This window comes from Narcine bancroftii, chromosome 4 (genome assembly GCF_036971445.1).
Source record: "Narcine bancroftii isolate sNarBan1 chromosome 4, sNarBan1.hap1, whole genome shotgun sequence".
Classification (NCBI taxonomy): Eukaryota; Metazoa; Chordata; class Chondrichthyes; order Torpediniformes; family Narcinidae; genus Narcine; species Narcine bancroftii.
In genome coordinates this window covers 88,287,018-88,301,572 of record NC_091472.1, presented here as the reverse complement: position 1 = coordinate 88,301,572, position 14,555 = coordinate 88,287,018, and the positions used below count along the sequence as shown (strand labels likewise).

The window sequence follows — 14,555 nt, the reverse complement described above, 5'->3', positions numbered from 1 at the left end:
CTCTGGTGAGACCACACTTAGAATATTGCTTTCATTTCTGATCACCCCTTTATAGGAAAGATGTGGAAGCTATGGAGAGGGTGCAGAGGATATTACCTGGATTGGAAAATAAGTATTATGAGGCAAGGTTAGCAGAGCTGGGATTTTCTTTTTGGAGCATAGAAGGATGAGAGAAGACTTAATAGAGGTCTACAAGATTCTGAAGGGCATAGATTGGGTGGACAGCCAGTGCTTGTTTCCCAGGGCAGGAATAGCAAACACCAGAGGACATATGTGCAAAGTGAAGGGAGGGAAGTTTAGGGTAAACATTGGGGTAAGTTTTTTAAGCAGAGAGTTGTGGGTGCCTGGAATGCCTTGCCAGGGATGGTAGTGGAGGCTGAAATATTAGGTGCATTTAAGAGTCTCTTAGACAAACACATAGATGGAAGAAAAATCGAGGGTTACATGGTAGGGAGGGTTTAGTACTTTTTAAGGAATAGATGGGTCAGCACAATATCTAGGGTGGAAGGGCCTATACTGTGCTACAGTGTTTTATTCTATGTTCTATGTTTTACATGCATAGATTGGGGAAATTGGGGTGGTTCTCAGAAAAGAGATGAAGAGATTTAAGAGGAGTAAAGGTAAAATAAAGATAAATAAAGACAAAACATTCCTATTGGCTAACAAATTAAACAAGGAACACAAATCCAGGATGAAAAAAATCAGAAGTAATATGAGGATAAATCTTGCTTTAGCTAACAAGAATTTGGAATGAATTGCAGGAAAAGGTGTTGGAAACAGACTCACCGGTAACTGTTGCTTTGAAAATGGAGAGGACATTGCTGACATATGGGGAAAGAGCACAGGAGTAGGATTAAATTGAAAACCCTTTGAAGGAGCAGGCAAGGGGTTAATGGGTTTAATGTTCCTGTTGGACCTGAATCGCCATTCTGTCAACAATAATGGATCAAAATCCCCATCTAGCAACATGTATGATCACTTCCACCACAGAGATTGCAATGAGAAGGCAGCTCAATTTTCCTATTCACATCCTCCGAATGTATGTCCAAATAATATGGCAGAGATCATAATTATTTCCAGTTGACAACTATGAAGCCTTATAATGACATTATCATGCAAATATTTAATGTGATAAAATAAGCTTTCTTGCTCCATTTCTTTGGTAAAGGCTTTCACTCATTTGTCAACGTGATTTCAAATACACAAAATTTAAATCATTAAAAAAATCATATGTCCTCAAGACCATGGTCTCATTCATCCCAGCATTATAGAGGAAATTTTAAGGAAATATGTAAAGCAGAAGCCACTTTTTGAGGTTGAATTTGTAAAACAGCACATCTTTATCTTTCAGTGCGTTTTCAATTATCAGGAAGGCGATATTCATGGTTGCGTGGCAGATATTGGCTGGATTACAGGGCACAGTTATGTGGTCTATGGCCCACTTTGCAATGGCGGCACTACTGTGTTATTTGAGAGCACTCCTGTATATCCAGATCCAGGTGAGCAAAATGTATCACCATCTAAAAGCACTATTTTCATATATTTGTATACACTTTAACCATTACTGGATTGGTGCCTGAGGGGAAATAGTTTCACACAGATTGCTGTGACTTCCCTGTGCAGAGTTGATGATAAAATTAGAGTTGAACTTCAACCCGAATATGTAGACTCAGCTGCACGTGCTTACTGTACTGATAATTTTAAAACAGAATACTGCAATCCAGGGTGGACATTAACAAGCAAGCCGTTTGGATGGTTTACACACTCTCTCAGGTTAAAATCAATTGAGGTGGTTTTCTTCAAAAACACCTGACTTTAACAAACAAAGCTTTTTTTTAAAAGATCTTGAGCAAACAATGAGAGGAATTTACAGTTGAGATTTAATTACTGTATATTTCGGTATACAAGTTGAGTCATGAAACCCGTTTAAAAAAAAAAAAAAAAAAAAAAAAAAAAAAAATCTCGCAAAAAGGGGGTGGGGGGTTGTTGACTTGTATGCTGGATATACTTTTGAGACCTTAAATTCACCAAAAAAAAGGATTGATGTCAATCCAGCATTTAAGTAGTTGCTGGAAGCACTTCCTCACAGCCAGCGCCGCCGCTCCCCGACACCTCCCCACCACTGGGCGCCGCCATGACCACTCCTACCTGGGTCCCTGAGGTCACCGTCGCCGCTGTCTGGTAGGCCGAGGTTTTTTTAACTTACTTAATTTACAGCTTTGTTACTTGTAATTGGGGTGTTTTAAAATTTTTTGGGTTGTTCCTGGGAGGCCTGGACAGCCTGAAAAACGGGGGTTGACTTATACACTGGATATAACATAAAACTATTAAAATGAGGCTAAAAAAGACTGGTCGACCTATCTGCTGGTCAACTTATGGTAGTTAAATTTCAAAAATAGAAAATATGGCAGAATGTATCAATAAGTGCTTTCTTGCAGAAAATTGGGAACTTTTGTGGAAGTAAATTCATAATCTTACTACATACTATTATTAACTTATTTAACTTACAATAACACAGAAATTAGTGATTTAACCCTTGTTGGCTACTAGAAGAGCAATTTCATTTGTCCTATTATATACCTCTGTAATTTATTCTCTCTTTTCAACTCCCTGTGGATTTTTTTTCTGTCATGAATTCATAGTGGTTTACAATCTAGTTACAGTAGACAACACATTTTTTTTAAAAGGTTTGCTTCCAGAAAAAAAATTGATGATTATGATAGTCAACTTCAAGTTGAACACAAAGATAATTTACGATTTGTTGTATCATGTAGGAAGTTGGATGTAGAGCTCATCGAAAGAATCAAAGTCTTGTTGATCCAAACCAAGGCTTTTATTAGCAAAAGACAGGAGCTCTTCACAGGTGGCCGACCAGTCCGGAATGATCTGACCTGGCTAGGGACACAACCCTTTAAGGCCCAGACAGTAGGCGTGGCTTAGCTCTCAGCCAATCGCTGTAAGCACAGTCTAGATACTGTAACTATATACACTATATACATTGGTGATAGATCTGTACTATCACATTGGAGAAACATTAAATTTAGCATGTTTAATCGCATAATGATGCTGATACATTGCATTAGTTCAACTGAGCCAAAAATGGTTTTCCACTGACTCAGTTTTGCCTTTTGTACTCAGCATCTAATGCCTCTTGGCTCAGTCTCCAACAATAGTTGGCAAGCATTGATGGATTCCAGTTGCCCTGATACTGCATTTCCATGGTAACCATGTTCGTCATTGATTGCACAAAGATTAGTGCGAATGCAGAAAATGAATTTTCAATGACACATTCCTAGACTTCTTTTTTTTTAAATCTTAAAATATGACAGGAAATCACAAAATGCGTTGTATCTAAAAAACAATATGTGATAGGAAAATGTTAAGGTGATTTTTGTGATCAGCAGCCCAAAATCCATAAAATTTACCCAAAAGTATTCAGGGAGCAAAATTTTCATTGTCCAGTGTTGTCTACCAGCATATGATCACTGGGGAGAACTGCAGCATCACTCTTTTAATAACATTTATGAATAATGCTGCCTTTCCAAGGACTATTTTAAATACTTGTTTTCACACAGATGCCATCACCCAGTTCCCAGGTCAATGAACTCCCTTCCCAGCTCACATTCACCGTCATGGTTGAGGTTGGCACCTTGTCCTTCTATTTCCTTCCAGCTCACCTTGGTACTGCTCTCACTTCCCTGGTCCAACCTCTTTCCCCACAGCTCTTGGCTTATACTAATGCTGATGCCAAGTCTGGAGCAAATAACAAAAATTGTGAGGACTGTGGATTCCCTAATAGTTGAAGTTTGATGGTGGCGTCAAGTACTGTTGTGTGCAAAATCCAATACATAATAAGGCATTGTTCAGTGGAATGATGGGGAATGGAATGGAATTTCATTTATTTGCCAGCAATCTCTATCAGGAAGGACTATCTCACACTAACCATATCTTATAACTGTATACATGCAACTGTGACAGGCTGATGAACAAAATACCTTATGCAACACACACTGCCACAACTAACTTCCACAGCTGATGGATCTGCAGGGAATAATGCAGCTGCAACATCTAACATATCCCAATTAGGAGAAAGTACTGGCTGTTATTCGCCCATCATTAGCAAAGGAGCTGAAACCAAGGAAGATGACGGACATTGTACTCAGACCTCAACTAACTTTCTCATTTTCACTTTTTAACCATACAATCTCTTCAGATTTTTAAAAGCTGCACCTTTCATTTTCCTTCCCATCTCTTCACTTTGCCCTTGAACCTTTCTCCTTTCAGATACCCTAGTAAGAAGCACAGGTCGATTAGAAGAGTAAAGAGAGTGTGAAGATGAAGACATCTCAGTTTGACACCCACAGCCATCAGCTCAGATAATGACACTTCACATGCGTCAGAGATTATTTTAGAGACGGGATCCGCATTAGAGACAGGATCCGCATGTGGTGAATCATTGGATATGACGGGTAAAACACAGGATTCTGTTGACACTGTGGTTAAGTGAAAAAAAAAAACATACAAATGCTGGAGAAACTCAGCAGGTCAAACAGTGCCTTTATGTTGCAAAGATAACCAAAACGTTGGTATGTACCTTTACCTTTGCAGGGGTAAGAATAATGAGCAAGAGCACTAGGTCAGGTGTAGTCACACCTAAAATTAAAGGATGCACAAAAGAGTTGAAATTTGTGTAGAAGGTAACATTGCATCTGTAGATAAGTAGGTCATGGAATTGCGACTGCTGGCAGGATTCTAGCCATTTAACCTGCATGATGCATTGTGCACCATCACACTAAAAAGAGCGAAGGACTGAGTCTGTTGCATTTCCACTACTTCCACAATTTGATATTGGGTGCTTGAAAAGTAAGGCACGTGCATTTAATGGTTCCCAGTGCCATTGGATGGCCACAATCCCTGTAAAACTTTATGCATACACTGTCTGATTCACTCCAGAAATGGATTGGGCAATTGGGTTCAATAGTTGAAGTCAGAGCAGTTGATTGAGCAATTGAGTTAAAGTTCAAAATAAAAGGGTTGAAAAGGAGATACTCAACAGATAGTAGTTGATTGGGCAAATGAGTTCAACAGTTGAAGGGCAATCGAAGTCAGGTGACCCGAACATCACTATAAAAGTGAGGGACTGTGTAGTGGAGTGGTTATCGAGGGAGCAGTCATCACCAGAGTGGGCTGAGTCAGAGAGGCAAGAGGGCTTTGGCTCAAGGGGCTTCAGCTAGAAGAGGCTGAGGTGGTGGTGCTGTAGTTTGAAGTAAAAAGGGCCACACTATTTGTGGAAAAAAAAGTATTACGCAGGTAGGCACAGGTAAAGGCAGGTTTTAGATGTATATTTTTTCCTCTAGTCAAAAATAGTGGGAATAGCAGCCAAGAGAGGGAATGCTCCTCTTGCAGAATGTGGGTTGTCAGGGAAGCCAGCAGTATCCTTGATGACTTCATCTTTAAGAAGCTCCTGACAAGCTGAGTTAAGGAATTGGAGCTGGAGTTGGATGAACTCCAGATCATTTGGAAGGCAGAAAGGGTGATAGACGGGAGTAACAGGGATATTATCACACCAAGGAGGCAGGAGGAGGGTAGATGGGTGGCAGTCAGGAGAGGGAAAGGGAACAGGCAGACAGTGCAGGGCACCCCTTTGTCCGTCACTCTCAATAACAAGGATACAATTTTGGATCCCCTTAGGGGAGGGGAACCTACCAGGGACAAGCAACAGTGATCAGATCTCTGACATGGCTAAGAAGGGAAGGGGTGAGCTGTAGTGATAAGGGATTCCATAGTTAGGGGACAGATAAGAAGATCAGTGGAAGAAATTGAGTATCCTGGATGGTATGTTACTTTGCTGATGCCAGGATCTGAGATACCTCAGATTGAGTTCACGGCATTCTCAGGAGGAAGGGTGAGTAGCCAGATGTCATGGTCAATATGGTGGCCAATGACATGGGTAGCAAGGGTGAGGAGGTCCTGCAAGTAAAATTCAGGGAGTTAGGTGCTATGTTGAAGGACAGAACCTTCAGGGTTGTGATCTCAGGATTGCTACCCCCATGCCATGTGCTAGTGAGGTTAGAAATAGGAGGATAATGCAGCTTAACACGTGGCTAAAGACATGGTACAGGAGGGAGCGCTTCAGGTTTCTAAAGCATTGGGCTCTCTTCCAGGGACCTGTTCCAATGGGATGATTGCATCTGAACTGGAGGGGATCTAATATCCTTGTGGGAAGGTTTGCTAGTGCTGCACTGGTGGGGTTTAAACTAGATTTACATGGAAAGAGGAACCAGAGTGCCAGAATGGAGGAGGGAAGAGATGATGTGAAAATTGGATGTACCATGAGAAGCCAATGGGTTGTACGTGGTGGAAAGTTTCTCAGGTGCCTCTATTTTAGTGCCAGGAATATTGTAGGAAAAGTAGAAGAGCTTAGAGCATGGATTGGCACATGGAATTATGACATTGTGGCCATTTGTGAAACTTGGTTGCAGGATGGGCAGGACTGGCAGCTCAATGATCTGGGCTTCCATTGTTTTGGCATGATAGAACGGGGAGATGAAAGGGGGAGGAGTGACATTGCTCATCAGGGAACATATCTCAGCTGTGCTCAGTCTGGACAGACCAGAGGGCTCATCTACTGAGGCTATATGGATGGAGCTGAGGAATGGGAAATGTATGACCACATTCATAGATCACCCAATAGTCAATGAGAAATGGAGGAGCAAATCTGTAAAGAGATAGCAGACAGCTGCAGGAAACATAAGTTTGTGATAGTGGGAGATTTTAATTTTCAAGATATTGACTGGGACTTACAAACTGTAAAAAGGTTGGATAGCTTGGAGTTTGTCAGTAAAGTTTTTTAAATCAATATGTAGAGATCTCAACTAGAGAGAGTGCAATACTGGATCTCCTATTAGGGAACGAGACAGGACTGGTAGCAGAAGTATATGTAGGGAAAGATTTTGGGTCCAGTGATCCTAATGGCATTAGTTTCAAGTTAATTATTGGGAAGGACCAGGGTTTGAGCCCCACTCTGTAAGAAATTTGTACGTTTTCTTCATATCTGCGTGGGTTTTCTCTAGGGCCTCCAGTTTCCTCCCACCATTCAAAACATACAGGGGGTGTAGGTAAATTGGGCGGCATGGACTTTTGGATCGAAATGGCCTGTTACCATGCTGTATGTCTAAATAAAATAAATAAAGGATAGGTCTGGGCATTGGGTTGACATTCTAAATTTCTTTTAAAAATGATTTTAATAAAGAACTTAAACAAACAAAAAAACGTACAATTCAATAAGATGATATTGTGGCAGCCCGCAATTGTGGAGATCGGGCAGGCACATTGGTCAGAGCAGATGTGGACAGAGATCGCTAAAGCGACTCCCAAGACGGAAGCTGGGGCAGCATCAGACCAACAGCGCTAAAATGGTGTTGGTCAAACTGCCCAGCTAACTCAGCAGAAACAGGCTGGGGAAGAAGGGCCTTCGTATGCATGGACGTTCCCGCCGCTATTGTAATTCATATGGATGATTCAGTCAATCAGCAAAAACAGCGGGAACTTGAACAGTATAAAAGCATCCTTTCCAACCCTAATAAGAGTGAGCTTAACCTGCCGCATTTTGTGTGTGTGTGTTGTAGTGGTCAGCTGTAATATGGACCATTACACAAACTAAATAAAATATTCCATATTACACTATCATACATAAATTGTAAATCATATCCATAATTCATATTCTAAATAGTATATACTTTTTTCAGAAAAAAACTCTTAATAATGTAAAAAAGAAAGAAAAGAAGAAAATAGTAAAGGAGGAAAACTTAAACCCCTTACCTAACTGTGTTGCCAGATGCTATATATGATTGGTTTTAAAAGAAAAACGAAGATTAAAAAAATATATATGAAGAATGTGGACAAGATACAAGTCAGATAATTTAATTTCATTGGAATAAAATTATAGAGTATGATAGTGAGTCATAACTTCTGGAACCTTATATCTGAATTATTAATTGAATAACGAATCTTTTCCATATTCAAATAGGACCTGATGTCAAGCAACCACTGATCATGAGTAGGTGGGGCAGCATCCTTTCCTTTAAGTGAAATCGCACGCCTCTCCAAAAGAGAGGCAAAAGAAATAGTGTGACTATGAACCAGAAATAAAGAAGAATCCTTCCCTCCCACTGTACCAAAGAGGGCCAAAGAGTTCGGTGTTAAATCTAGACTGAAAATTTTTGATGAAGTATGGAAAACCTCTCTCCGGTATTTTTCTATATTTGACAATCCAGAACATATGAACTAATGATGCTTCTCAGCCCTAACATCTGTCATACCAGGGAGTCCTATTGGAAGAAAATGAGACAATTTAGTGTTAGATAAATGTGCTCTATTACCACTTTGTCAGCACATAATGAAGAGCTATTAACTAACTTAGGAATTGTGTCCCAATCCACATATATAATCCGATATATTAAAATTTAAGTTCTGTTCTTTTGATTTTACCTAACAAAGTCTGATCTAAGGATAACAATTTCTTTTAAATAATAGATATTAAACCTTTATGGGAAGGCACTAAGTTATGCAACTCATCTACAAAATTTGATTTAGACTCTCTTGGAAAATTTGAAACTTATGATCCAAGAAAATGATGGACTTTCAAATAACTAATAAAAATGAGATTTTGGCAAGTTAAATTTATCAATCATTTATCAAATGATGCAAAATATCCATCAATGACCAGATCCTTAAAGCTTCGAATACCCTCTCTATTCTTCTTTGGCTTGGCTTCGCGGACGAAGATTTATGGAGGGGGTAAAAAGTCCACGTCAGCTGCAGGCTCGTTTGTGGCTGACAAGTCCGATGCGGGACAGGCAGACACGGTTGCAGCGGTTGCAGGGGAAAATTTGGTTGGTTGGGGTTGGGTGTTGGGTTTTTCCTCCTTTGCCTTTTGTCAGTGAGGTGGGCTCTGCGGTCTTCTTCAAAGGAGGTTGAAAAAAGTGATTGGACACGATAGGACTTGAGAGAGAAAAATCATGAAATGCAAAATGTTTTCTAAATTGTGCTAAAATTCTCATTGAATATTTAACAATTGGGTTATCTATTCAACTTAGTTGAGAGTGGAAATGAAGAGCCAAGAAGCAGTGAATTAGAAAAATCTGAGGGGAATTCAGCTCCATTGAGTTTAGAAGAAATGTTAGAGGATTCTTCTTCACTTGGAGAGTGGTGGCAGAATGGAACGATCTTCCAGAGGAGATAGTTGCGGCAGGGTCCCTTCTGTCATTTAAGTGAAGGTTGGATGTGTACATGGAGGTGAGGGTTATGGGCAGAGAATGGGAGGGTGGAAGCTAGAGGAGTTGTTCAAGTGAACTGGCGTGGACTCGAAGGGCTGATATGGCCTGTTTCCGTGCTGTAAACTGTTATATGGTTAATATCCATAATGGATGGTCTGAATGATTATGAAAGAAGGACCATTATGTAAGACTTATTATATTGTCTGCCCAAGAATAAAATCTAAAATTAGGCAGAGCCATTCCACTATCTCTGAACTTTATTAAGGCGAGGATGCTTACCCTTCCACATGTAAGATGATATGGCTGTCAAGTAAGTCAATAAATGATTTAGGAACAAATATTGAAACAGATTAAAAAAGATATAAAAATTTAGGCAAAATATTCATTTAATAGAATTTATATGGTCAACTAAAGTTGTAGACAAAGGTGACCATTGGGTCAGGGAATGTTTCACTTTAAAAGATGTTTATGATTCTTTGTGATTGTAGGTAAACTGATTTTTAACAACCTTAAAAGAAGAATCACCACACACTGCTGCAGAAAAATTCAGTGGAAGTTGTTCATTTTCATGCACATTAAATATATAACCTGAGAATTGACTATATTGTGAAAGCAATGACATCATATGGGGGAAGGAGGTGATTGGATTTGAAATGCAAAGTAAGAGATCATCCGCATAAAGAGCGACCTTATGTTCAATCCCTTTCCACCAGATCCCCAAGATGTCCTTGCACTTACAAAATGCAATTGCCAATGGTTCAATCACCAGATTAATAATAAAGGGCTTAATGGGCATCCTTGACAAGTGCCACATTGCAGATTAAAAGATTGAGATTGTTGTAAATTAGTAAGAATTTTAGTAGAGAGTCATGAATTCAATAGTTTAACCCATGTAATAAAATCAGAACCAAAATTTAAATTTTCAATGGTTGTAAACAGATATATCTATTCTATCCGATCAAAAGCCTTATCTGCATCCAACTGAAGAATATACTGAGGAGTTTTCCCGGAAGGCAAATACATCATATTCATTAAGTGATGTATATTAAAATAGGAATATTGGTTTTTAATAAACCCAGTTCGATCTTCAGAAATGAGTGATGGTAAAATGTTTTCCATACTATTGGCTAAAATTTTAGCCAAAAATTTAGCATCAACATTCAATAGGGAGATTTGTCTTTAAGAGGAACATTCAGTTGTGTCTTTACCTTTCTTTGCAATTAAAGATATACCAACCTCATTAAATGAGTCTGGAAGTTTACCCTGGTAAGGTGTGAGCCATTGAGAAAATAAGTTGAAAAAGTCTACTGGGGACCCAATTGGGTCCAGACACCTTTCAAGATTGTAATGTCGAAATAGTAGCTGCTATTTCCACTTGTGAAATAGATTAATCCTGTTTGATTTGATTGTCTAAAGAAATCTTGGGGATATTCAATTGATCTAAGAAATTTTTCATCAAATTACTGTCATTTGTACATTTAGAAGAATATAATTTGGAGTAGAATCTTTTAAAAGAATTATTTATCTTATCTTTACCATGTAATGCATTGTATGAATGACAAATAAAGGTGACGACTTATCTCCACATGATCTGAAGTCATAATACCATTATCTTTATGATCTTTAACACCAAATTGTTTCAATTGGTTGGCCAAAAACTTATCAGATTTATCACCATGAATGTAAAATTGACTTTTAGATTTCAAAAGTTGGCATTTTGCTGGGTATGTTGAGGAGATTCTAGATTGAAGAAAGTCCAATTTTGAGGAAATGAGTAAGGATCTAGAATGCATGGATTGGGATAAATTGTTTTCAGGCAAGGTGAAATTTGAGAGTACAGCGTTTTTTTGTTCCTGTCAGGATTAAAGGCAAGGTTAGCACGTCTCCAGAATGGAGAACCATCGCCTTCCCAAGATCGTGTTATATGGCGAGCTCTCCACTGGCCACCGTGACAGAGGTGCACCAAAGAAAAGGTACAAGGACTGCCTAAAGAAATCTCTTGGTGCCTGCCACATTGACCACCGCCAGTGGGCTGATAACGCCTCAAACCGTGCATCTTGGCGCCTCACAGTTTGGCGGGCAGCAACCTCCTTTGAAGAAGACCGCAGAGCCCACCTCACTGACAAAAGGCAAAGGAGGAAAAACCCAACACCCAACCCCAACCAACCAATTTTCCCCTGTAGCCGCTGCAACCGTGTCTGCCTGTCCCGCATCGGACTTGTCAGCCACAAACGAGCCTGCAGCTGACGTGGACTTTTTACCCCCTCCATAAATCTTCGTCCGCGAAGCCAAGCCAAAGAGCAGGCATAGGGATATTGGGATCTAGTTTGGAAGAAGAGAGAGGTGCATAGCAGGTATAGGCAACATTGAGCAAATGAAGTACTTGTGGAGTATAAAAGATGCAAGAAAAACCTCAAGAAATAAATCAGGAAGGATAAAAGAAAGCATGAAGTTTCTTTCGCAGACAGTGCGAAGGAAAATTCTGAACGTTTCTACAGATATATTAAGGGGAAAAGGATAGTAAGGGAGAAAATTAATTCCCTTGAAGATCAGAGTGCTTGGCTAAGCATGGAGCCAGAAGAGATGGGGGAGATCTTGAATGTTTTTTTTCATCAATATTCACTCAAGAAATGGGCACAGAGTCGTGAGAAATAAGGAATCAAGCAGTGAGGTATTGGAACATATACAGATTAAAGAGGAAGAAATGCTTGCTGTCATAAAGCAAATAAGAGTGGATAAGTCCCCAGGGCCTGACAAAATATTCCCTCGGACCTTGAAGAAGGCTAGTGTAGAAATTGCAGGTGCTCTGGCAGAAATATTTAAAATATCCTTAGCTACTGGTGTGGTACCGGAAGATTGAAGGGTAGTTCATATTGTTCCAAAAATAACCCTGGAAATTATAGACCGGAGAGCCTGACATCAGTAGTAGGCAAGTTATTGGAAGGTGTTCTAAGAGATTAAATATATAAGTATTTTGATAGTCAGGGACAGATAAGGAGCATGGCATTGTGCATGTTAGGTCGTGTTTAACAAATCTTACTGTGTTTTTCAAGGAGGTTACCAGGAAAGTTGATGGCGGAAAGTTTGTGGATGTTGCCCATCTAAACTTTAGTAGGGCCTTTGATGAGGTCCCACATGGGAGGATAGTCAGGAAGGTTCACATGGTAGATATTCATGATGTAGTAGTGAACTGGATTTGACAATGGCTGGATGGGAGAAGCCAGGAAATAGTGGTGGATGATTGCTTCTCAGATTGTGTCCGGGCTCAGTGCTAGGACCATTGTTATTTGTCATTTAGATTATTGATATAGATAACAATGTGGTAAATTGAATCAGCAAGTTTGCAGATGATACTAACATTGGAGGCATCGTGGACAGCAAATATGTTTTTCAAAGCTTGGAGAGGGATCTGGACCAGCTGAAAAAGTGAGCTGAATAATGGAATATGGAATTTAATAGAGACATTTTGGAAGGACAACCAAGAAAGGACATATATGGCAGAGCACTGAGGAGTGCGGTAGAACAGAGGGATCTGGGAATACAGATACATAATTCCCTGTAAGTGGCTTCACAGGTGGAAAGGGTTATAAAGAGATCTTTTAGCATATTGGCCTTTATTAACCGAAGGAGTTGGGATGTTATGGTAAAGTTGTATAGGACATTGCTGAGGCCAAATTTGGAGTATTGTGTGCAATTTTGGTCACCTAACTACAGGAAAGACATCAGTAAGATAGAAAGAGTGCAGAGAAGATTTACTAGGATGTTGCCTGGGCTCCAGGAACCGAGTTACAGGGAAAGGTTAAATAGTTTAGCACTTTATTCCTAGAAGAATGAGGGGAGATTTGATTATGATTAAGATTATGAAGGGGATAGGCAGAGTAAATGTAGATAAGCTTTTTCTCCTGAAGGTAGGTGAGATACAAATCAGAGGACATGGGTTAAGGGTGAAAGGGAAAAAGTTTAGGGGGACCATGATGGGAAACTTCTTCACACAGAGAGTGAAGCCCTTTGATGATGTATTGGAAATTAATCTACTCGAATAGCTGGAGTTCTGTGGTCAAAATTTGCAGTACTAGGCTGAAAATTGTATTTTTCCCACCTATTATGATGGAGATTAATAACCTTAAAATAAACAGATTAATTTTGATAAAGAAGGATCGATGATAGTGAATACTTTACTGGACAGTTGCCTTTCAGTGGTGCCTCAGAAGTAAACCAGAAAATTTGCAGATACTGAAGTCTAATGCAGTTCACAAAAGTGCTGGAGAAACCCAGCAGTTCAATTGTGGAATTCCTCTTTTGATTCATTGTTCACACTTTGCTTTCTCCTTTTAAGCCTATCACCCTTATAAATGCTTCATGTATGAAAAAGAACAGTGAGAAACAAATCTAACAGTATGAAATGAACAATTAATAACAGGGCCTATTTATAGTAAAGCATCCATCTTGGGTCTCAGATTGAATTTTGTGTCAAGTTTATTGTCATCTGAATGCAGAAAAACAACCTGACAAATACTGTTTCCAATCCATGGTGCAAAACACACAGACACACAACCAAACACAATATATATGCTGGACAAGTATCCATATAAACAAATAAATAAATAGATAATATTTTGTAAATGTGAGAGTCTTGAATAGTTAGTGTTGTGGTGATACAGAGCTGTTGTCATACCCACACTCCTGTTCAGCTCCGAATCATGGGTCCTCTACAGGCATCACCTACGGCTCCTAGAACGCTTCCACCAGCGTTGTCTCCGCTCCATCCTCAACATTCATTGGAGCGACTTCATCTCCAACATCGAAGTATTCGAGATGGCAGAGGCTGACAGCATCAAATCCACGCTGCTGAAGATCCAACTGCGCTGGGTAGGTCACGTCTCCAGAATGGAGGACCATCGCCTTCCCAAGATCGTGTTATATGGCGAGCTCTCCACTGGCCACCGAGACAGAGGTGCACCAAAGAAGAGGTACAAGGACTGCCTAAGGAAATCTCTTGGTGCCTGCCACATTGACCACCGCCAGTGGGCTGATATCGCCTCAAACCGTGCATCTTGGCACCTCACAGTTCGACGGGCAGCAACCTCCTTTGAAGAAGACTGCAGAGCCCACCTCACTGACAAAAGACAAAGAAGGAAAAACCCAACACCCAACCCCAACCCACCAATTTTCCCTTGCAACCGCTGCAACCGTGTCTGCCTGTCCCGCATCGGACTTGTCAGCCACAAATGAGCCTGCAGCTGACGTGGACATTACCCCTCCATAAATCTTCGTCCG

General features: G+C 40.0%; 1 protein-coding gene across 4 annotated transcripts in view; it reads left to right on the top strand.

Annotated features, from left to right (window-relative positions):
* Nucleotides 1-14,555, top strand: part of LOC138760786 (acetyl-coenzyme A synthetase 2-like, mitochondrial) — a 98,827-nt gene that overhangs the window by 32,722 nt on the left and 51,550 nt on the right. For all 4 annotated transcript variants that reach the window (XM_069931875.1, XM_069931874.1, XM_069931873.1 and 1 more), the window contains exon 6: nt 1,352-1,499. In XM_069931875.1, the coding sequence (XP_069787976.1) occupies nt 1,352-1,499 (148 nt within the window). The remainder of the gene's footprint in view (nt 1-1,351; nt 1,500-14,555) is intronic.